This window comes from Ammospiza caudacuta, chromosome 2 (assembly GCF_027887145.1).
Source record: "Ammospiza caudacuta isolate bAmmCau1 chromosome 2, bAmmCau1.pri, whole genome shotgun sequence".
In the NCBI taxonomy this organism is placed as follows: domain Eukaryota; kingdom Metazoa; phylum Chordata; class Aves; order Passeriformes; family Passerellidae; genus Ammospiza; species Ammospiza caudacuta.
Window position 1 is genome coordinate 109,352,027 of NC_080594.1, and position 25,946 is coordinate 109,377,972.

General features: G+C 36.1%; 1 protein-coding gene across 1 annotated transcript in view; it reads left to right on the forward strand.

Annotated features, from left to right (window-relative positions):
* IL1RAPL1 (interleukin 1 receptor accessory protein like 1) overlaps window positions 1-25,946 on the forward strand; it is a 669,470-nt gene that overhangs the window by 356,886 nt on the left and 286,638 nt on the right. The window contains exon 3 of the mRNA XM_058800041.1: window positions 1,687-1,966. Within this exon, the coding sequence (XP_058656024.1) occupies window positions 1,687-1,966 (280 nt within the window). The remainder of the gene's footprint in view (window positions 1-1,686; window positions 1,967-25,946) is intronic.

Here is a 25,946-nt window from a genome sequence, read left to right on the forward strand (position 1 = left end):
TGAAAGTTAGTTTCTTTGGTCCTAAGGGGAAGGTAATAGTGTAGCTTTGTTTCCATTCCCTTCAATTTATGCATGAGTGCAAGTCTTATTAGGGCCTTGTAACAACACTTACTAATCTTTAGGAACTGTTGTGTAGGAAAATTGGAATAGGGACATATTATTTTCCCTTCCTGGTCATAAAAGTTAATGCAGGAGGAGACGGTCCAAAGATATATGAAATATCTGTCTGTGTGAATTCTGTTCACAATGCAAATTCATTCTAAATTTTCACTCAATTCACTCACTTTTCCCCCAACTTTCTATGTTGGATCAACTTAGGGTATTGCTTACACAGGGATGTGTGAAAATGTCTGAGTCTTTCTTATTTTACAATATATAATAAGTACTGTGGCATTACGTAAATACAGAACTCAAAAAATCACTATATAGTATATTTTTCTCCCAAGCGGCAGATCAGAATATTGTCTATTCTGAAAGTGCAAGTACTGCTTTACCTTGCACGGTAGCTGGAATTCTCTGTTAAAGTCAGAACAATTCCAGGATGAAAATAGAGCTTTTCAAAAGTTGATTTTCTAAGATGGTTATCTAGCTATCTCAGCTCTTTCAAAGTTAATAAAGTGTCAAATTCAAAACCAAAATATTTATATGAGACATAGTATTGAGAAGAAATAAATTGTCCTTTGGATGCACTGATTGCTTTCTACTGACTGGATTGGGGCCTGGTTAACTAGCTGAGACTGGACTCTGAGTTTTTCAGTGTACGAACCTAATGGTGAATTTTCATGGTTGAAATTGCTTTAAAAAATACAAACTTTTGTTAAGGAAGGAATTGTAGAAAATAGCTCTTTTCCTTATGTTGTTTTGGTATTCTTAACTAAAAATACAGGGGACAAGGGTGTGAGTTTGGTGGGGTATTTTTTGGCCTTGGGGTTTAGTTATGTTACTGGGGTTTGGCATGTCAAATAAATTTAGTTTTGCTTTCTGATAAGCAGTTATTGTGGGACAGTATTGGTAAGGGATGATGTTATTCAACTGGAAAAAAAAAAAGAAAATATTAATAACCCTAATTTGTAATGTAGTTCTGGAAAGTCAGGAATTCCAACTAAGATCTGCTTAACATGTTTTTGAATAACCCATTTATATTACTGATAGTAATTTTCCTAAAAGTAACTTTTTGTGCATCTGGTCTTATTGTAAAGACAGTTTTTTTCTCTTCCTTCAAATCTATCCCAAACTTTCATACAATTTGGTTCAGACCACAACTCATTGTCCTAATATCTTCTGAGGCTTTCACTTACATGGTAACACTAAAGATATTTGAGTGATGAAATTTAGATGGTGACACACTGTGAACCACATGCCCTCTGTGTTGCAATAATTTCACTTCAGCATTTTGAAACTGGTCATGCTGGAGTTCCACAAAATATAAAAGAGCAATTTTTCAGTTACTGCTCAGAGATTATCAACATTTAGCAATATATATCCTAACAGCTCTGTCCACTATAGACAAGTACAAGACATAAGCATAATGAAAATGGAGTTAATTTTTCAGGGACAAAAAGCATACTGCTAGTCCCTCAAAGGACTTTTTTTCAAATACAATACTTTCCCACAATAAAGACTGCTTTGTGAATAGTGCTTTCCAAAGCCTTTGACAATCTCTTGTCATTTTCTCTTCTCTTGTAGCTGATGGATGCACTGACTGGTCTGTGGATTACAAGAAATATCAAGTTCTAGTGGGAGAACCTGTTCGTATAAAATGTGCACTCTTTTATGGATATATTAGAGCTAATTACTCCCTAGCCCAAAGTGCTGGACTTAGTTTGATGTGGTACAAAAGCTCTGGACCTGGAGATTTTGAGGAACCTATAGCTTTTGATGGAACCAGAATGAGCAAGGAAGAAGACTCCATTTGGTTCAGACCAACAGTGGTACAAGACAGCGGGCTCTATGCATGTGTTATAAGGTACTATATTTTAATATACTGCATTTTAATTGACCAAACATGAAACAAGGCTCTTAATAGTGAGACTTTAATGCCAAAGAAAATTTTTCTGACTGTGTTCTTGTTTCTTCTTCTCCTGGCATTCCCTTCCCTGAAGGTTTTTATGCCTGACTGGAAATTGCTATTGAATGTCTTGAACATATTAAACTTGCTTTTGTATAAATTTAGTCATTTATAACAAAATCTAAAATTTATAAGGTGGTTGGATGAATAAGTCATCTGTTCCTTTCTCTGATTCTGGTTTTACTCTTGGAATCACTATCCCAGAGTAAAAAAGAATTCTTTTTTTTACATTCAGATTTAATTTTACGTAGATTTCATTAAGTGATTTAACTGAATTGACTTTTCTTCTGTAAAAAAATTTTGCTATTTGATGTAAAGTAGAAATCAGGAAAAACCAGAAAATTCAGCATTTTTGCATACATCCTTTAGAATTACATCTGGCTAAACCTGATAATAGAGGCTGGGTGCCAGATGTCTTCCAAAAAATTTAACCTTCTGATTCATCAAGTTTTATCACCAAAAACTGGATTCTGCTTCTGCTTTCTGCAACAGGTTTCAGCTTCTTTTTGCATCTTTAATATGGTTTACACAGAGATATTTTTCCAGCCCTTTACAGTATTCCTCTCTATCTGGGTAACTATAAACGTGGTCTTGCTACTAATACATGATAGAAAGAGTCAAAAAGCAAAATGTAGAGCAACTGAGTGGCTAGAAAAGGAATGCACAGTGCAGCTAGCACAGTGATGCAAGGAAAATGTGGAAATTGTTTTATCAGCAATTGGAAAGGCTTACTGTCTGCCTTTTTTTTAATGAGGTTTTTTTGGTTGTTTAGTTTTGGCTTTTTGTCTTGGATAGAGGGAGGGGGAGCCCAGATTGGTGTCTGGCTTGTGTGTGCTGAAGGAGATTTTTACTAAATAATGTGTTTATAAAACCATTGTTCTATGAGCTCTTTATATAACCTGTGAAACATTTCATATCACATTGTTTGTCCAATAGCATATTCAACATGGTTTTTCTGATGATGGCAGTTTTCTTTAAAAGAAAACCACAAAAACCTACAACTTAAGCTCATTTGGGAGAATTTTTAGTTATATTTGGATTAATATTTTCTGATAAGTGTGTAACAGTAGCCATGAAAATGAAAACAGTTTTGTCAACTATTCCATAATGTTATTTAAAATACCATAATTAATTTCTTCTGTTTATATAAAGAAAACCTTAATTATCTGATGTTGCAGTTTCCAGCAAGTAGAGATAAATGCTGAATTTAGCTTCTCAGACATACTTTTATGTTTATCATCTCAACCTGTATTCATGGCTTTTTTTACATGAATTTTTATTTAATCCAGAGGTATGTAGGACCATGTAATCTGCTTTAAACTACTATGGTTGTTTTCTGCCAGTGAGAAATTAGACCTAAAAACAAACCAGTCCTCTTCCCACCACCCCCTTTGGCAAGAGAGGGGCCAAGGCAGAGACTGTGGGTTGAGATATCTGTTTACTGAAAGCAAACAGCAGTGGAGTAAGAAATGTATAATAGCAGCAATATTAATAACAAATAAAGAGGTGCTTGTCTTGGTTTTAAAAGACAGATGTCTGCTAAGAAAGGTGGAAGTCTCCCTTGGAATGAAAAATGTAAACCTCCTCCCTCTGAATTATTATAATTTTGAAATTAAGGGGCTGTCAGGCAAATATATGGGAGTAGGAATAACAGTTCTTTTTTAGGAAAAAAAAAGATAAATAAAGTAATACAAAACAACACTGACAGAATCAGAATACGACCTGACACCCTTGGGGTCAGGGTGTTGGTAGCAGTCCCATTGAAATGGTGGTTGCAGTCCTCCTGGAGTGTCAGGTGTGGTTTTGCTGAGGGAGTGATCCTGTACAAGGGTGTAGTTTTCCTCTGAAGGTCCAGTGGTGGTGTAGATTGGCCTGGTCTTCCTCTGGGAATCCAGTGGAAAAGGCTGCCTGTGCTGTTCCAAGTCTCAGATGATATCCAGGTAGGAATGCTTGGCTCTTCCCCCTGGGCAGAGCATCTCACAATGGGATGATGTAATTTTATCAGTCATGCAGTGAGACTCAGTGGCCCATTAACAGAAGATATTTCCCAGAGGGAGGATTGGTTGTGGAAGATATAAAGAAAACTGCCCCACCTGCTTTTAACAGGTAGCCCAATTAACAGAAGATAACTGCCCCACCTCTATCAGATGGCAATAGAATACACACCCCCAGCCACATCTTGCAACCGAAGACAGTGTTTACACTCAAAGTGTGTTCATCACCTTGACCCAGTTCTGTGTGTCCACCAGGACTAAGACAAGATGCTGGCACTCCCCTTAGGGTGCGCCCTGTGGCTTTCCCAACACAAAGATAAGATGGCAGCTGTTCCTGTGCCCAGCACCATGTGCATTTTCCCAGACAAAGACAAGATGGTAGGAGCTTCCCACAGATGGCTTTCCCTGCCTCTAAGCCCAAGACAATGGAAAACAATGATAGACAAACCTCTGACAGCTAAATTGTTCATGTCTCACTGTGCTGCCACTCCGTTGCTCTGGGCTTTGCTCCTCTTGGCTCGGTTCAGCTGCTGTTTTGTTCCCTGCAGCTGCTTCCCACACCAGTACTGTCACTTTTGACCACTCCGCTCCACTGGGGTGCAGGCTGCATTTCCTGCTGGTCAGAACCACATCCCAGAGCCACACCTGAGGAATGGGAAGGAATTGGTGATAGAGAAGATGGGGTCAATTCTAGAAACCCCCCCTGTCATGAAGAGAGGGATGTCACATCACAAGGTTGCTTGTCATTAATCATGTATGGACAGTGAATATAGCTGGATAAGCTGCACTAAGAGTTAAAGTAAATATTCAAGTGCAGCTCCCAGAAATTATGTATATGTTACATATACCTGGTATAATAGTAAATAATAAGTAGCTTCTGTCAAAAATTCTGCCTTTAAAGTTTCAAAAATAGCTGAAATACTGTTCCTATCAAGAGAACACTTCCTTCAAGTATTCTTTTCCTTCCCTGGGCAATTACAGTATCTCTTGTAGTTGCCCAACATAATATCAGCATGGATCAGTGGAACTGGAATTCTGTAGTTAGGTGTTAGTGAAGATTTATGTGATTGAAAATCATAGAATCATAGTATCATTTGTGTTGGAAAAGATCTCCAAGATCACCAAGTCCAACATTTCAACAAGGAGCTCTACATCAACTAAAACATTGCATAAAGTGCCACATCCAGTTGTTTCTTGAATGCTTTCAGGGATGGTGACTCCGTTTCCCTGGGCACTCCATTCCAGTGCTTAACTACCCTTTCAGTGAAGAAATTATTCCTGATGTCCAACCTGAACTTCCCCTGATGCAGCTTGAGGCCATTTCCTCTTGTCCTGTTGCTGGTTGTGACAAATTTTAGTTGCAAGGGAGAAAAGGTTGCTTGGGAGAAAAGGCCAGCCCCCATCTGGCTGCAACCTCCTTTAGGATAGTTTTGGGGTGATAAGATCTCTCCTGAACCTCCTCTTCATTTCACTAAACAATCCCAGATCATTCTGCAATTTCTATTGTGATTCTATCTCTAGACCTTTCACCAGCTCCACAACCCTTCCCCAGACATGCTCCAGCCACTTAAAGCCTTTCTTGCAGTGAGTGGCTCAAAAGTGGACATAAGATTGGAGGTATGGCCTCACCTTTGCTGAATACAGGGGGACAGTCTCTGCCCTGCTCCTGCTGCCTACGCTGTAGCTGATCCAGGCCAGGTACCATTTGCCTTCTTGGTCACTTGGGCTGTTGACCAGAACTCCAAGATTCTTTGCTGCTGGGCTGCTTTTGAGCCACTCTTTCCCCATCCTGTAGCACTGCATGGGGCTGTTGTGACCGAAGTGCAGGACCCATCACTTCACTTTTTTTAACCTCATGCAGCTGGCCTCAGTCCATTGATCCAGCCTGGCCCAAACTCTCTGCAGGGCCTTTGTATCATTCAACAGACCAGCACTTCTGCCCAACTCACTGTCATCTGCAGAATTACTGAGGGTGCACTCATTGCCCTCTTCTAAACCATCAATAGAAATATAAATAGAACTGGCCCCAGTAGTGAACTTTGGGGAACCCCACTAATGATGGCCAACAACTGGATGTAGCACCATTCACCATGACCCTTGGGATCCAGCCATCCAGCCATGGTTTATATTTATGAACGTTTAATGTTTATGAACATTAATTGCTTTGTTAAGCTGTAACATTTAGTGGAGAAAAATGCATATGAACAATTCTTGTTCAGAAACATAGAAGTGTCTATCAAGAATGCTTAGGATACAGACAAATAGGGATAACAATAGAAGTTTAAATAAAGCATTACAAATTATATTATAGATGAAAAACCTTCTCCATCTTTAACATACTTAAATTAATTAGGTGCTTATTAGCCATAAAAATACTATCTATAATTAATTTAGTGACATTCAGCTTTGAAGATTCAAATTCAGATGACAGCAAGGTTCAGACAGGGAATAACAGCATCTATGGAGATTGTTCAAATCTATTTCCATCCCCAGCTGGTAAAAAAACCTGAAGACCTACTTCAGTATGCTTAACTGTTTCCATTAGTAACACACAGTGCAAGAATTTAGAGAAAAAGAGGTAAATTCTGAAATAGTGTGAAGTGTACAGAATTTCTGGAAGGAAATCAGATTATTGTCTACTCTTGCATTTAGCTTCATTCCCCCTCCTATAGTCTTGCATGTCTGAAGGTAAAGGCTTCAAATGTAGCAGTATTTGTAACTAATTTCTAAGGTCAGCTTTTATTTTTGCTGTTTAGCCATGTTTAAAATATCACTATTCAAATTCATAGCGGTTGTATTTTCTGTTTTTATATTTACACATTGATAAGTAAATGCATCCACACATACAGATATTACATTATTGAATCACATAACTTCCCTGCTATATAATTGATAATATATATTTATTTGACAAATAAAATATAATGCCATAGAGATATTTTAAATAAAAGACTATTAATATTCTCCAAAAATTTTCAGTTAAAACTGCTTCCAAATTATCTTTAAAAAGTATCACTATCACAATATAGAATACATTTTTTCCCTGAGAAATGTGAGATAGTTGAATTTATGAAAAATAGTTCTTTATCTTCATCATCTGAAAATTAATTTTAGGTTTAGATAGCATAAGTTTATCTTTTTAGATAGGATGTGTCATTTTCAAATATAAAGTATTGTTTTTCTGTAATTTTAAAGATCTAATTTTGTCAAAGCATGTCAATTATTTTGGCTTAATTATTATTACTATTTAACTGGTAATTTCTGTATAGTTAGCTAAAATAATCACAGCTCTATGAATGATGCATTGTTGTCAACACATAGTTATTCTTTAAATAAATCTGAAATAATAAATGGGAATTTTAAAATAACCTGTGTAATTATTTTTAGTGAAAATTCCCTTAGTCTTTCTTTTCTTTTCTTTTCTTTTCTTTTCTTTTCTTTTCTTTTCTTTTCTTTTCTTTTCTTTTCTTTTCTTTTCTTTTCTTTTCTTTTCTTTTCTTTTCTTTCTTTCTTTTCTTCTTTCTTTCTTTCTTTCTTTCTTTCTTTCTTTCTTTCTTTCTTTCTTTCTTTCTTTCTTTCTTTCTTTCTTTCTTTCTTTCTTTCTTTCTTTCTTTCTTTCTTTCTTTCTTTCTTTCTTTCTTTCTTTCTTTTCTTTCTTTCTTTCTTTCTTTCTTTCTTTCTTTCTTTCTTTCTTTCTTTCTTTCTTTCTTTCTTTCTTTCTTTCTTTCTTTCTTTCTTTCTTTCTTTCTTTCTTTCTTTCTTTCTTTCTTTCTTTCTTTCTTTCTTTCTTTCTTTCTTTCTTTCTTTCTTTCTTTCTTTCTTTCTTTCTTTCTTTCTTTCTTTCTTTCTTTCTTTCTTTCTTTCTTTCTTTCTTTCTTTCTTTCTTTCTTTCTTTCTTTCTTTCTTTCTTTCTTTCTTTCTTTCTTTCTTTCTTTCTTTCTTTCTTTCTTTCTTTCTTTCTTTTTCTTTCTCCCTCCCTCCCTCCCTCCCTTCCTCTCTCTCTCTCTTTTTCTCTTGCTTTCTCATTTTCTTTCTTTCTTGCTTTCTTTTCCATGAAGGCTAACCATCCACAGTAGGAACATGCTAAATTACCAATTCAATTCAGAAGAACATATATTTTTACATATTTCATGTATGCACAATTGTTTAATTAATTGTCAGAAATCTTGTGAACGCACAATGTGTAAGGAAATCTTTGCTGTTCTGAAGGAAATGGTGAGCAAGAAAAGAAATAGAATAAATTTTTCATAAACCTGCTGGAAGCATCATTTCTTCATCATCTTGAATAATGTAAAACACATTTACAAACGGGAATTGCTACTTCTGGGTACCAACCATTTTTGAAATTTGTCTTGCCCAATGTGGGCCTTTTTATCCTGGCTATATATGCCTATAAAAATTTTTATTTCTTTAAAGAGTTTTCAAAAATTATTACCTTAATAAAAGAGTAAGCATTCCTATAACAACTGCATATTAAATCTCAATTTAAAAAAGCAAAACAAAACCCCCAAAACACAACAACAAAACAAACACCCGCCCCCCCCAAAAAATGGAGGAAGTATCTGAAAAATCTGTAAATAAGTCTTAAATCAGTTTGTCTTTATAATCATGGTGTTCCCTAGATCTGCATGAGATCTTTGGTTAGGTTTATGTGTATTACTGACAAAGGAATCTCAAAATGGATAAGAGAAATAAGCTTTCTCAAAGGAATACTACAAAGTGAGCTAGCAATACTCAGAAGGAAGGAAGTTTCAGAAGAGCCTGTTATTTTAATTCCTTTACGACACCAACACCACTCACTGTCCTGGGTAACAAGTGACGGGACATGGCTGCACAGTGCTGACTGTGGAAGTGCTGTGTCAGCAGTTGGACTCCAGCATCTTAGAGGTCTTTGACAACGTTAGCAGTCCTATGGCTCTAAGGAAACAACAACTCTGACAGCCTCTTGAAGTGGTGTGCAAGTTCAGGAGAACCTTGTTCAACACATGAGACGGACTTTTCTTAGTCCTTGCCTTTGTGGTCATTTGGTTTATAGAGAGCGTGGGGGGCAATTAGCTGTGTCTTCGTTATTTTTACACTCCATTTGTAAGCTTGTGAGTTTTGTGAGTTTTTTTTCCCAAGGTCTTATCATTTTGTGAGGATGGTAACCATCACAAGCTATCTGGCTCTTATTTTCTTATGTTTGCTCCGTCTCCTATTCAAATGCAAGCTTGGTAGGCTAGTCAAATATCCATGTAATTTTTGACTGTCACTTAGAGAGGCTTGGTGAGTTGAAAAAGCCTTCAGGCTAACATTAGGAATTTATACAGGTTGGGTAGCTGGAGCTTACATTAAGTGCTCTGTACAGATGGCAAAACCAGTTGCTTTTAGAAATAAATGTGGGATTTTCTTGAAGTTAATGCTTGTTGAAAGTCAGGAGATTGAAATTTACTTATTCTCCACTCCCCTGTTCTGACACTGCAGGAGGTCAGCTGTCTGACATTAGCATCTTCATTGTACATGATAAACACCTTCCACATGTGTTAGGGCAAAACAAATACCTAATACTGAGGAGAGGAGCAGGTGAGTGCAGGGTACATCTTCTCATTGTGGAGTTGGTGTAACTTATGCATAAAGCTAAATTCCATTGTGCGTTTGCTATTTGCTTGGCTGAATGAGAACTCAATGAAAAGCAAGCATGATGATGAGTAGAAAAAGGAGCAATAGGACCCTTATGGTCAGGGGTGGAATCATGAATATATGAGAAGTCTTGATGGGCTAGAACTGAACAGGTTAGTCCAGATAATTCTTTTATGTAGGACTTCAAGGTTTTCTATAAAGACTTATTTTTATGAGGGCAAAATAGCAATGCCTATACTTTCACAGAATAGGGGAAGAATTTTGATATTGGAAAAGAAGAAGAAGAAATTCATGTATTTGAACTGAGCAGAAGGCATTGTTAATATTGCATTTTAACATCTCTCAACTTATAGGCATGGTGTAAATAATACTTGAAAAAAGATTTTTTAAAAAGCCTTTTATGTTAAATCCAGGTCCTTTTACTGCTAATTCTTTTGTTGTGGAGATATTTGCTTAAATTCAGCAGTGTAACAAATAGCAGTTTGACTAATTCTTCCACTGTTTTATTAGAGGTTTGTTCGTTTCTCCTTAAGAACACTTTCAGCAAACTAGATTTGCCCTTTGATTGTCAAGGTTCTTCTGCTCACAACTAAATTAATAATTCTGACCAAAAAAGTAACACTTGAGATCTCATTTCAATAAAATAATAAAATATGACTGTGATGTTTGGTTTTGCATGGGTAATTTAAGAGAAGAAAGTCCTAACACGTATTTGGGTTGTATTACTATGCATTGTTCATAGTAAAAAACCAAAGTTTCTATTTTTTTAAAGAGTAAGCAGTATTTTTTCTGTTTTACACTTTGCTTCTAATTGCATTCATCTTAGAAAAAATAAAAAAAAATGCAACAGAATGGAAGAAGTGGCTTTACAGCTGCCTCTTTAGCAAATGCAGGAGAAAGAGAAAACACAAAGTTAATTCCATATAATAGATATTTAAGCAAAGTATCAATTGTTTTCTTCACAATGCTACAAAAAAATGGAAGACAAAGGCAAAGAACTAAAATTATTTTCACTCATTTTCAAAACAGTGGCTTTTAATTTTTTTCAAATTTTTATAGATATTTTTGTTTCCTCTCACAGAATTCAAAACAACCAAGTTGTATTGCTAGTAGTAATATGGGCCACCTACTTGGTCATTTGAATTTGCTCTTAATATCAAATATTGTATTTTTAATCTGCCCTGCAAGTGCTTACCTCTTTGTATATAAGCTATCTGTGGACATCAAATTCAGTTTAAGCATCTAGGTTCTAAAAAGCTGCATGTCAGTTGTTTCCTTTTTTAATTCTCCTTGTTCTCAGGACAGAAGGCAATTTAAGTGATGCTAAAATATAGCTAAGATTTGATTCCATTATACGAGGATAGGTGTGTAGTGCTGTTTTAGAGGCTCTAGGAGCATTTCCAGGACACTTCCAAGGGAATGACATATTGACACTAGATCTGGAGGAGGCTGAATGTGGGATACGTTTGGGTAAGCCACATGCCACTACTCACCCACTCTAAGGTAAATAAAATGAGCTTTTTGTGGCTTTTAAGCTAAACCATTTTCTAGGCTCCATCAGGCAGACTGACAGCTACAGTAGGAGTTTAGATGTAGCACACAGGTGTATGAATGTAAGTGGATGACAGAACTGAAATGTCTTAAACTGCATTCTAAACTAAATTAACTTTGTGTGTTTCCATCACATACATTGAAATGCAGTGGCTGACGTAAAAGTCAAGGGACATATGTCTGTACTTGAGTGCTAGGACATGAAGCTGGCATTTTAAAATATTAAACTTACTGGATGAGTTTATAATACAAGAAAGTAATGGAATTGAATTAATTTATGATCTTTTTTTCTGAAATACAAATGTAAAATAGTGATTGATACTCACAAAATTTATAAAACTGACTTAAAAGCCATCAGTACAACAAGTAAGTCTTTTAGTAATTAGTTTAGTATTTCCAAGATTTCTGACCAAAAATTATTACAAATAATACTTTAGAAAGTGGAAAGAAAAGGAGCAGTTGTGAGTCTTTAGTCAAACTCCCAGAAGTATCAAATACCAGATGATCTCTGGTGAAGAGAGATGATGTTTTCATGACTTCTTCAGAAGGGTTCAGTCTGAAAAGGGGGTGTGTGCCATGACCCAGAAAGGTTACTAATACAGCAGAGACACTGCAGGGAATTTGCCTACTGACTTCTTTCTGCTACCACTATGGTAAGAGTGCATGAAGTTGGGAAGGAGGGGCTGTGTTTTCAGGATGTCTTTGGAACAGTTCCATTAACATCTACTTCCCACATCAATTAGACTATTACCCCCAGGCCAGTACTGAGTTAAAGCAGTCCTAGCAGCAGGGAGAAGTTCTTCCGTGGTACTTTTTCTGACCCCTCCTTGTCTCTCCTCTTCCTTCACAAAGCAGAGACAGGCAGCCAATATTCCCAGTAATGATAAAGAGGTTGTGTAGTTCCCAGCATAAAGAAGAGTGGAAAGGTGAAGGCCTCCATTCCTCTTTCCCTTCTCTTCAATCTTCTCCTCTATTAAAAAAAAAAAAAATTAAAAAAAGCTGGGATGTCATCTTTATCTGCCATAGAAAGAAAGAAGAAACATCTTAATCATAAGTCTTCAATCTAAAGATTAATTATTTGTCTAGGACTTGTTTGTGTATGCTATGGAAAACTGAGTAAATGTAAGAGGATGTCATGGTGAGAAAAATATTTTAAAAATTGTTTGGAGGGGTTTTGTTTTATATGTGTGAGGAAAAATGTTCAGGAAAATTCAGATGCAAATCAGGTGGACATTTGGAAATTTGTTATAGTCATAAAAAAATCAATGAAGGAAAAAACAGTGGTAAGATTAGCAGTAAAAAATAAGTACACAGCAATTTAACAGAATTTAATTAATTAATTAATTAATTAATTTCATTGAAGTTTTCCGATGCATCTAAGAGATTCTTTTTATTTTTGGCTGTCTAGTAAATAATTTTATACAAATTCTGTCTCCTAGTCAAAAGCACAAGTAAGAGAGAGTATGGAGGGAACTGGAGGAAAAAAATACTGATACTGAGGGTAAAGAAATATTGCCTTGGAAATGTAGGGCATGAAAGAAGCAAGTTACTTGCTGAGTCTGGCAATGTCAAAATAGCAGGTTTTTCAAAGAATTGCTGATGCACATGAATCAATAGTTCATTGTGAAGAGAATGCTTGGAGAAGTCATGTGAGATCTCAAAGTGACTCCAGATTTGATGTGCAAGAAGTAATAAAATGACATCTTGTAACACCTAAATCATTTGGATTAAAATATTTCACTTCCTTGTTCTATTATCATAAAGTCAGAGTTCACAAGTAAGCAAGAGGTAAATAACGACCCATGCAAAGATTCCATTTGATAAGGAATTGTTTCTTCAGTTCCAATGGTGTCTACAGAATGACTAAAGAGTAACACATTTTTAGTAAATATATCCTGAATTGATAGCACTATGAAGAGAAATTAATTTGCTTTAGTTCTTTAATGTTGTCTTTTAAAGCCTACAAGCCGACTTAACAGATAGAACTTATTTGTAACACCGAAAGAAAATATTGTTTGGATTTTCCTACTATAGAGAGAAAGTAATGAAATTTGCATATTTGGTGCATGTTTAGTGTTACCATCTGTCAAAGTAGTGTAGCCTGGTGGTGCTAATTTCAAAGGTGATGAGAGTGACCAAACAAATCTTGTGGTATTTAATTGCAAAAGCTGAGAAGATTAAAGGTCAAGGATGTCTCTGTAATCTTCATTCAGCCTTTTAATGTAGCAAGCATTACGATACAGCATTTAGCATTTGAGTGCTAAATTTGGTCTTCATTTAGAAAATTAATCACGATTATACAGTGAGAAGGGCTTCTTTTTCATTTTTTTGCAAGAGCTAGTTTGTGCATGTAAATGCACACTATAATACACGCATACATCCATAGTTGTTTAACTATGCATATATATCTATACATATAGATTTGAATATGAAAATATGTGCAATATTTGAAGATATATCTCTTTGTATATAAATCAGGGGGGTTGGAAGGAACCTTAAAGATTATCGATTTCCAACCCTTTGCCATGGGCAGGGACACCTTCCACAAGAGCAGGTTGTTCAGAGCCCCATCCAGCCTAGTCTTGAACACTTCCAGGGATGGGGCATCCACAGCTCTTTGGGCAACCTGTGCCAGTGCCTCACTACCCCCTGGATAAAGAATTTCTTTCTAACACATAAATTAAACCTACCCTCTTTTAGCTTAAAACCATTCCTCCTTGTCATATCACTCTCTACCCATGGAAAAACTCTCTCTCCATCTTTTTTGAAGCTCCCTTCAAGGAGACTGGAAAGTCTCCTCAGAGTCTTCTCATTTCCAGGCTGAACTAACAAAGCTCTCTCAGCCTGTCCATAGCAGAGGTGCCACAGATCACCTTCATGGCCTTTCTCTGGACCCTCTCCTTCCCTCTCTAACCTCTCACATCTCTCTTGGGCTGGAGGCCCCAGACATACATGTATCTGTAGATGCGGGATATAATGGGATTAATGACTTTCAGGTTCAGAGCTATTCTCAATCTAGATACCATGAATGTAATTCTTGGTGTTTCAAATAGCAGTCAGTAACCCCCAGATGTGGGATGTTATAAAATAAAGAGCACATAGTCAAATACACCCTTGTGGTGGTTGATAATCAGTAATGACACTCACTGGCAATTTCTCTATGTGTGACATTATATCTACTGAAATAGTTTTTGTTCATGTTATCAGTAGTGCTGTTTAAAGTACGGCTATTAATATGGTACTTTACAGGCAAAGTTTAATCAAAATGCATTCCAATTTGTGTGCTCATTATCAGTGTTACATACTACAATTAACTTTGCTAATAACATCCTTGCTTATGGCTATAGTTTTCTTGTACTATTTCTCTGTTTGTGGATCCTTGGAAAAAGGCAAGGCTTAATAAAAATTAAATTTATTTCAGCATAACATTTTATATTGAGGCAAATGAAAAATAAAAGCCTTGATCTCATCTTTTAATGAAAGTATGCTTCCAGAATCCCTTTTCTCTCAATGCTGAGGAAAGAAGGATAAGGTGCATAGACCCTCAGGCCTTGTGTCTCTTCAGCAGCAGAACAGAGAAGATTCTCAGCCTCAGAAACCCCCAGATGTTTCTACCAGAATACACGCAAGGCATGTGAGTGATACACTGTCCTGCAGTATGATTCTGCACAATGCTAATAACAAGGTGCAAAAACCAAAAGATGAGGTTTCTAAACCAGCATCTTTGTTGAATTTGCTTCAGGACCCCTGAATAGGCAATGTTCCAGGACTGACAGGCATTGAATTTGTCACTATTCTCCGCTGAGCTGGAAAAGAGTATCTGGAGAATGAGCACTTAAACTAATACTGAAAAAAAAAAAAAAGGCTTTAACTGAGCTACTGTTCTGGCTTCAAGGCATCTGAATCTCATTTGATTCATGAGCAGTTCTTTCCCCAGCAGGAAAGGGCTTACACTGCTACCAAAGTGCAGAAAATACAAGTACTTTGCAATATAAAACTCTTCCCTCTCAAAGTGTCTGAGTTTTTGACTGAGATTCTGACTTCTTAGCCACTGGAAAATGGCTGATAAATCCAGTGGGACCTGGATTTGCAGTTACCCATTTGTATTAAAAGCTTCAGAGCTCTTAAAAACTACAAACACTTTCTTTCCTTCTATCACATGAATGTGTTTTCATTTGACGTAAAATTCAAGAGTTGCTGGAAATGTCCTTCATAACCATTTACAGTCTAAACATGAATGTGAGAGTCCTCACAGCACTCACTGAGTACACAGTAAAGCAGCTGGAACTCAAGAATTGAGTCTACATTATTTACCCATGGAGTAAGCTTTTTCAGCTGCTCATGCAGTCATTCCAAGTACATGTAATTTAATAGTCATTTTCATTCAGTCAAGGCTTATTTGGGAGGAGTTAATCTAAGGATCAAAAATTTCAGTTAATTTTGCAGTGCATAAAATCATCTCTTTAAGAATTGTTTGGCCTAAGTTTTCAGGTTGGGCAGAAAAAGGGAAAATATTTTCCTTGTGAGATTGCAGCCAAATATTCTCGTTTGAAAGGTGAAAGTTTAATAAAAAACCTGGATAGTGAAGTGATAAAACTATATACGAGTTTATAAGGAAATTAAATCCTTTGTATTCAGCTCAGGATATGGAGCAAGTCAAACCAGGACCTGCATACTGAGCAGTCAGATGGGAAGAAAGATGAGATCAGAGACCATTTACTGGGGCTTTCACATCCAGAGTACCAAATCTGAAAAGAAAGTGGCTGAGGGGAGGAAAGACTGGGGAAAAAGAAGTTCTCATGCTATTTAAAGATAACATTGTAATATAGGCACACAGGGTGGCAGGATTAAGGAACCTTTAATTACTGCATTCCCTTAAATCTAAGTTTTTTACTTCACATTTTTGTTCAGGTATTTAAAATATACAGATTACATGGCAGCAGAGTTATATGATTTTAATTTCAATGAGGTGTGCATACCTTGCTAAAATTAATATATTATCTCCCACTCTTCTCTCCTATGAATTTTACCCTAGGCTCTGTAACACTATAGGTAGAAAAGTTATTAATAAATTGTATGGCTTTACTGCTATGCAAAATTATATTGAGTCCTTGTCCTTGTTAAAAACACCTCTAAGATGGCAGTGAGATTTAGTAGGGACACACTCAGATTTCACTTTTTTAGGGTGTACCATTCTTAGTGTCCCAGGTAAGGAATGAGAGGGCCAAGTGCCCCCAGGCAGGCAGAGGCGATGCAGGAGGGGACACTGAGTGTGTGTCCAATCTCCCTGCTGCAGAACATTTGCTGCTACAGGCCAAAATACCCTCTCCCCAAAAGGTTTCCTTCACAGTAGCACTGCTTTTATTCTTGGTAAGTGACAGTTCCTTTTTCTGCAGCAGCAATGTTGTATTGATCCGTTCATCACTCAAACTGAGAAGAAGAACGGCCTCAAACAATGTGAGATCTACTGGACTGTTATGGGACACTGACAGTAAATGCTCCATTTGTGCTTATTGAAATTGGTAATTTTTCCATTTGGCTCTCAAGTGCTGAAGCCAAAACAGCATGCAGACTCTTTATGGGCCTCAGGAGCCCTCTCTCAAACTCAAGCCCGTTCATTATTCAAGGGGAGTTACATTAGAAAAGTTGTCTGGCTGGAAATATTTTCAACTATTTAAAAAAAAAAAAATTCGGCTTTCCCACTACAAATAGTTTTCCTTATCATAGCAGGTTGCTTTGTAGTTTTAGCTTTTTTTTTTGTTTTGGTTTTTTTTGGGAACTCTATTTAGGGAATCATTCTAAAATCAGTCTAAGGTCCTAGCATTAAACGTGTTGCTTGCAGAAAGTGTTCAGTAGGGAATGAATGAAAACAAGGACTCTGTTAACCTCTCATATTGCTCACCAGAGAGAAAATACCCAGTTGTTAATTAGGGCAATAAACTGACAGTATATACAATAATGTATAATTTGTTAGAGTGCTACTTTTAAGCTGTGCTTTACTATTATTTATGAGAAAAATACAGCCACAGCTTCAAATCTTGTGGGTGTTTAGCACATGTGGAAAATCAGAAAAGGCCAAATGAAATTAAATCAGCTAAAATAGAAGAGTTTGGATTAATGTGTTTATAGTCAAAATAATATCAACAAGATTAATCAGTAAATGCCATTTCTGTGGACATGATATGGTCTGAAGGCATGAATTTTGCCAGGTTTAATGACAGTTACATTGTGTCAGTGAAAGAGATAAAATGCAATTACTTATGAGGAAGATATGTTATGGTCCGGATTTTTGGAATGTGTTCTTCAAGCACTGAAAATCAGAGTCCCTCAGTCCCATCAGGGCAGAACAGGCATGGCTGGCTGACAGATAAGATAAGCTGGGCTGGACAGTGGATTCCTACTGTATCTCATAGAAAAGACTTGGCATAAAGTCATTTACACAGGACAGTGGGTGTTTTATGTGGGATGTGGAGGGTACCCAGCAGTGTGTGTCTTCCCTCTACAGTGATAGGAGGAGAAATAAATATATGGATGAGGCTCTGTAGCAGACTGCAGTGTAATGTTTGTGTATGACACAGAACAGCAGATACTGCATTAAAACCTTAACTCTGGGAAACTGCAGCAAATTCGAGTCTCTCCTCTCAAAGTCTCATTTAAATGTGGCTTTAAATGAGCAATCTGCTTGTGTTTCAGTCCTTTGCTGCCACTGAGAATCTCATTGACATGCAGTACTTTGACCATCATGTTTTGCTCTTTGGTGTTTAGAAAATGCAGCAAAGAAATTTAATTTGAGTGACAGAATAACTATTATAGACTCTCAACAGTGAAGAGTGCTAAAGGGGAAGTAATGTTTCTGAGTGAACAGCTACATGATTAATAGAGTTTTGAACATTTTACATGAACCAGTATCTAGCTCCTTCTGATTCTTCAATAGTTCTATTTGGAAGACATGTGAGAGTCAAAGTTATGTTTGCTGAAGCACTGTATATCAAATTTGCAGATTCTGCAAGTTATAATGCATAAATTATATATCTTTGTATAAATCTTAATCATACAGTGGATATGATATTTCTTGAAAGTGTACAAACAGTCACTGTGAATTATATGATGAGTTTGATTTTCTGTCATCAAAAAATAAAAAAAAAGGATGAAATATTTAGTTCAAGGCACTAAATAATCGTTAAATAAAAATTGGGAAGTAATTTTTGTATGTTTAGAGTAAATTTGGTGTCACAATATAGATAAAAATCACAATCAAATTTGGGTGATTTGCTTATCATGTACGACACTCAGAATTTTTGCAGCATTTTTTTTATACTCTTTTTAAGTGCATAAAAGGTATATTTATTTCAGTTATTTTAACTTCATTAATTGGCAAATTACCACTTCAGTTAAAAGTTAGAGGTCAACATGCAAATCATGTCAAAAATCTTTATGATCCTAACGAGGTCATGAACTTTATATGAATTAGTGCATTTAGAAAAGAAACAGAACTGGAAATTATGCAAAAAAAAATTCTCCATCTTGTTTAAAATGAGTCAAACCTCCAAAGATCACAAATAAACAAGGATATCATGATTCACATTATTTATATTTACTTACAATTTCTGTGTTTAGCACGGTATCCCTACAAAATTTAGATTTGGGTGGCCCTGTGAGGAACAGAGAGTTGCACTCAATCATTATTTGTCCACTCCAATTTTAGATAATCCATGACATTATGATCACCATGGAATTTTGATCTTATAGTCTTGAAGAGATGTATTTCTCTACAGAGACAATGAAAATGATGTGTTCCCTATTTAAACTTTTACAGCTTAGAGGGCAAGCAGTATGGACAGGCACGGTTATCTTCTGTCAATCTGACAGCTGAGCTGCTTGATAGGGATAAAAGGCTTCACCTGGAGAACTGCCCAACATTTCCAAAAAGGAATGTAATATGTTTCCAGTTCTCTGTGGTATGCATAAGAAAGGAGGAAGAGGGGGAGATACGTGTTTCGAACTTTCTCTAGAAAATATAAGAATAGAAATAGAAAATATAAAAAAATATATTTTCTTTCTCTAGAAAATATAAGAATATATTTTCTATTTAAAAAGTATTCATAACTCAGTGAAATAGAGGCAATTCAAGGTATTCTCTTCCAGTTTGTAGCCCAATAGTTCTTCTATTATTTAGTACCTCAGTGAAGAAAGTTTGACACAGTTAGAGATCACTGGTTTATCTAATTGTAAGAATTTTGAGCTTTAGGAAACTTAAAACCATATTTTAACTAACTATATTATGCTTTCAAAATATTTTTAATTTCAGTAAAGAAAGCAAAACAAATATCTCTGGCTAAAAGTAGTAAAATATTATGAAAAACAGTCTGATCAATATGCTGTCTTGAATCCAAATAAAATTAAGAATGCAATATATTAAGTGTAAAGAAGTGTAGTATAAAACCAGCTATTTAACCAAACCATAGTGTGATCCATGTTTTTCTGCTTTCTTTGATTGTGCAAACACTATTGTAGTTGCTACCATTATAAACACAAAACACTGGCAGACAAGCATTTTGCCAGTACCTGAAAATTTTGTTTCAGCTTGAAAAGTTTAAGTGTATAGCCAGGTCTATAAATATGTAGCTACTTGATTATTATTATATATGCATTTTTTTAAATGAGGAAATACTAGGAATTAGTTGAAATATGTGCACCACTGCATCAGTTATGCCATGTCCAGCAGAGGTAATTAATGAGCTAAATGGCATCCAGGATGATATGAGATAAGGTTGAGAATCTTGATAGACAACAGCCAAAGACAGCCCTACTGTGTTAGCACTGTACATTTGTTTAGACATTTCAATTCCTTCTCTGGCTATTACAGACCTTTTTCTGGAGAAAATATACAACTACTCCTGGCAGATTTGTACAAGTGAGACATTTGGCAGATGATAAATTAGATTAGTGTAAACACTGATTTTAATTTTCATAATGTAAACCTATTGCAAAATGTGACCATTTAATCCCATCATATATGCATTAAAATTTCTAGAACAGAGGATGCTTCACATGCACAGGATGAGGAACTCTGCCCAGAAATGAAATGACTGAGAAAAGGTCTATGTAGTAATTTTAAATAATGCTTAGACTTGAACTCATGTTTTATTTCTGCATCTATTATCCTAAATATGTGACAGAGGACAGGAACATCAAGTAGAATTGCTCTGTGAAAGGCAGTATGAGGTTTTGTGGCCAGCAAGTTCAGCAACATGCACTCAGGCTAGAAAAAATTATTAACTTCTGGCTAGTGCAGCCAGAGCCTTTGGTTTGGTGAATTCTTAATTTGCAATAACATTTAATCTGAATAAAATCATCTTTGTAAAATACATGCTACACCTCAAACATTCCAGTACTAAAATCATGCAGTTCATAGTGCACTTCAGATAGGTGATTAGACTACAGGATTATAGTATGACTTCTTTAGATGTAAGAAAAAAAAGAATTGAAAATGGAAGCACAGCTTTTATTCCTCAGGATGCACCATAATATTGTTATTTAGAAACAGATCCTTCCCTGAGAAGGAGCCTAAAATAGTTATCCAGGAATCTTAACAAGAGGCCTTGGTAGGCTTGAAGAAAATCATTGTGAAATAGTTGGGGTTTGCATTGTGCTAAATAAGTGTTTGTATCTGACCCATAGCCTTGCTATTCATTCATACATATTCATTTTTCACTTTCCTTTCATTCAATTTTTTTAATATTGTAGTGAAAGAGGACATGATGTGTGCATGATAAAATGTAAATGCCTAGTCATACAAGATAAAAAAAGAAAAAGAAATTATGAACAGCAAAAAAACCCAAAAGGTTCCAAAGAATTCCAGGTCAAAGGATATACTTCTTTATGTGCTTTGAACAACTACAGGAATTCTAAGGCAGATTATTGTAAATGTTTATCAGATTTTGAATTTATAATCACTTGTCTAGTCTTGTATGTTAGTTTGATGATTACCTAATTAATATTATATATGAAAAGACAAGACTGCATGGGTGATTTTGATAAGATGCTTCACTGAAGTTAATGGGCAGCTAAGGTGGCCTGTGAATTTTTTTGTGAAATGCAACTAATAATGTAAATAAGATGAATGATGTTGATTAATTGTGATTTTATCAGAAAATGAACTTTATTTCTTTTTACTGCATGAGAGAGTATGTATGAGAAGCAAAAATAATGTGAAACCAATTAATAAATCTTATTTATGTACATAGGTAAGATTGGATTGTGAAGAACATTGTAGATTACATTGCAGAATTGTGTAACTGCCACCACACATTTAAATCTTGGAAAATAAGAAAAGGACTGTATGAATAGGGGGAGTTTATAAGATCATGCTGTCCATAAGTTTTTTATTTTTGTCAGAGTATCACTAGCATCCATGACAGTGAAATGTTCAGACAACATTCAAGGTTTTCATGCATTGATTGCATATGATTTAGTTTATTGGCTTTGGTCTAGTATTTAATGAACTGCCAGAAAAATTTATTGCTTAGCAAACGCAAGCACCATAAATATTATCTATTCATCCTGCTAATATAGACACAGCAAATGCAAATGTTCTTGGAATGAGCAAACTAAAAATCTGAGGTGTTTTAATATATACATACAGTGCTTCTGTGTTCATGTATTTGCACATAAAAGTCAGGATAAGTTTGGGCTATCATGATACATTAATAAAGGCAACTACCCTCCTTGAGGAATTGTCTCCTACTGTTACATATTTATCATTATAAAAGCTCAAAAATTGTAGTTGAAAATTTAAATTCAAATATAAATAATACAATTTAAAAAAATCATGGTATGCACTATATAACACAGTACTTGTAGATACTTTTAAACATTATTTTAATGATTCCCTTGCAAGGTCAGAATGATAAGCTTTCCACACCATTTCCTATTACATTTTTTAAAATTGTGATCAATTGCATCTCCTTGTTGAAACTGGATTCTTCTGACACAGGAATAAATGACTTAATTTTGATGACAAAAGAAGAGGCACCCATCCAAGTCTTGAGGCATCAGCCCTGTGAGTTAGAAGGGCAAAAACTAAATAAAATAGCATCTTATCCTGTCTCATCTAGAAGAGCTGAATTTCTTCCTTGATACCAGACTGCCCCTAAAAATATATAATGCGTGTATCATGGAAATTAGTGCATGTGATATTCTAAGAACACGTAGTTAATGTTAGCCTTCATTTTTCTTGCAGTTACATTTATAAACTGCTGACATGGAACTGTTTGCAAGAAGAAGATCCTAATCCACTCTAACTAATCCCTGTGGCAGCTGCTGTGTTTCCCCAAACACTTGTCTCATAATGGCAGCCTTGATCTCAAGAGCATAGGACATAAAAAGGAAATAGATAAAGGTGCTTCCTGACATTTGGACAGAAGTTTCTCTGTTTCTTTTCCTGTGTCAAGGCATCACTGAAAAAAGCCAGGCTCCTTCTTGTTCACACCCTCCCTTCTGGTATTTATATACATCAGTGAGATCCCCCTGGCACTTTTCTTCTGGCTAGAAAGTTCCAGCTCTCTTTGCCTTTCCTTAATGAGGAAGGGCTCCAGTCTCCTCAATCCAGTGGCCCTTCCAGAGTGTCCCTGTCTCTCTTGACCTTGGAAAGGCAGAGCTGGACACTGCTCCAGGTGTGGCACCACCTCCATCTGCTGGCACTGCTCCATCTCAGGCACTCAAGGATGTCATTGGCCTGTTTTTCTGCGAGGGCACATTGCTGGTTCATGTGCAAATTGATGTTCCCCAGGACCCTCTGGCCCTGTCAGGATCCGTCCTAGTGAACGGATGACCTTATGGTTCGTAGGAGTCATCTCAGAGTGCAAAAACCAACACGGTACAAGGGGGTTTGCAGTGATAATCAAAACAAATGCAGTTTTATTGAATGACCACAGCAAAAATGCGATAGAGGGATTAAGGGAGAGAAAAAGAGAGAGAAGAGAGAGAGGGAGGGGATACAGCTACCAACGCAGAGACGAAGTCCTTTGGTCCAGTCCAGTTGAGGTTCCGCCTGTTACGCTGGGGAGAGCTCAAAGGCGTGGCTGAATTGCACCCCAATTATACTCTTTTTGTTGGGGGAAGGGAGAATAAATTTCGCAACCAAAACAAAGGCCTCGGGGGGAACAATAGAAAGGGATGTACACAGAGTCCAAGCTAGGCAGCAGGCAAGAACCATTGTGTTCTTGCTCCAGTGGTCACAACCTGCAGGCAAACATCTCGCTTTTGTCACCTTGCCTCCCCCACACACCTCCCCTGGGCTGGGTGTTTCAGTCCCAGTCCTTGTAAGGAGCAGAGAGGCCTTTTAGGAGTTTCATGTCTCAGTCCTTCGTGGAGAAGCTTCTTACATCTCAGTCTGTCACGGTGGTTGTAAAACAGATGAGGGTCTTCTGTGGGAGACCACCTAAAACTCAGGAGAAGTCCAGCCAGGCCGAGAGGTGGGGCAGCTTCCAGAGCTGCTATTGTTGCTAACTTGCCACGGTGCCCCTTTCTTAGCATACAGCAAACACACCTGTGAAAACAAATAACACTGTGCTTTCAGGTCTTAGGGCCTTTGGCATGTGAATTTCTCCTTCAGAGCCAGAGATTCTAGACAGGGGGGTCTTCTCTTCAGTGGTCCCCCAATGACGATCATGAGGCAGATGAGGGAAAATTTGGACAGACTCTCACAGGCCCATTGCCCCAAAGCTGCTGGGTGTGTCCCAGCACAATTTTGTACCCAGAGTTGTTCCTTCCCAGATGCAGGGAAGGAACAACTTGTTGTTATCTTATCCTTGTTGAGCTAGATAATAGACCAGATATGAATAATATTATTATGATATGAAACAGATAGTAGACCTGATATGAATAATAAGGTATTCCTGCAGATTGCTCATTTGTTAAACAAAATAACCAAAAGCTTATAATTGGTCTTCTATCAACTCACTGTTATTTTAGTCTGAGTTTCCTAATATTTTCTTTAGAGACTGATTCACTGAGAGGGGCTCAGTTCTTTCTATTCCTCTTTCTCTCTGTCATGAAATCTGAACTCTGTGCCAAAGAATGCAATAAATAGCATGCCATCAATCAATAAGGCCTTCTTGTGCAAATACTTGAAATTTTTTCCCTGTGTTTATTAACAACTAAGTTTCAAGCTCTCTTCTGTCAGTAACTAAAATCACTAGAGAATCACAGAAGGCTTTGGAAAAAGAAACCAGGCCAAACAATGTTTGAAAGCTTGATTAACTAACAATCATAAAGTCCTGGTGAAATAATTATCACACTAACAAATCTGCTTGTGCATCATCAGTCTCTGATCTGAAGTCTGTAATGTCTCTGGTCTGCTTCCTTCTCTAATTTTTGGTCTGTGTTTCCCAATAGAAACATTCAGTACCTTGCCATAAAGATTTTTGGGTGGTGTTTTAAAAGTAGAAAACATGAAAAAGAGAAATTTTGTGTTCAAAGAAACGCTAAAAAATTTAGGATTATTTCAGACAACTTCTATTTCAGTGGTTCAAGAAAAATCATCTCTAAATTACTAAAACTAATACTAACCAAAGGAGATGTAAATGGAGAAAAGTAAAAGTTTTTGAAAGTTTTTCCTCCACATTATATACAGTTGTGATATTCTTGCTCTATGTCATATTTAAATCTTCTACGATATTATAGCATCTCTTTTTGTGATAGAAGCATTTTAGAGTTTACTCATTCAGATGTTTATAATTGCTAAAATTCTAGAAAATGTTGAGAAGGTGAATTAGTTAAAAGCATATTTCAATAACAATTTTCGAGACACATGGTGGTTTTCTGACAATTAGCAAGTAGTTGAACTTGGTTTGGTCAGTTGCCAGTTCCATTTCCACCTTAAAATATCATTGTAATAACTCTTAAAGTATCTTCTAAATAAGGTAGAAAAAGCAGGAAAATATAATGGTTTCTTATCTGTTTCTGTTTATTATTCATACTTGCCAGTAGATGCTAAAAATTCTGGTTATGAATATTTCAACTGATAAAACATTCTAAATGATAAAAATAAAGAGAAACATTTATTTTATTAATGAAGCTTTGTGTCAGATTAATAAATTTTTAGCCTTATATTCCCTCTTTGACTTTAATATTATCAGAATGAATTGCTTTATTTTCTAGCTGTCATTTATCTGTCCTCTTGCCATCATTTTTCTTTGCCAAAATCTAAATGGTGAAAAATGTGTTGTATTTAATGGAGATTTTTAACACAACTACAAGATGGCATTTATCAAATTTCTGTATAACAATTAAATATGAAGATGAGATGTCAATTTTAAAACTATATTTGGAAATCAGAGGATTATGTCTCTGGTTCAAAATAACTCCAGAGAAGGAAGTTGCTGGACCAGTTGAAATACCAGCTGTGGAGAGAGACCATCTTTAAAATGGAGAAGAGAGAACAACTTCTAAAATACGTTCCCCTCACAACAACATGAGCCAAACCTAAACTAGTGGTAATTTTCTTTTCTTTTAGTCACATACAAAAACTCTATTGTTTTTTACCTCGTCCTGTATGGTGTAAATTTTAATTCCCTACATCACCTTTGAGACAGTGTTTACAAAGGAGTCTAAAGGCAGTTATGCTCTAGTAATTCCTACTGTAACTTGCAGTTTAATCATGGATACATATGTTCCAAACTAGGATTATATAACAGTTTGAAATATGGTTT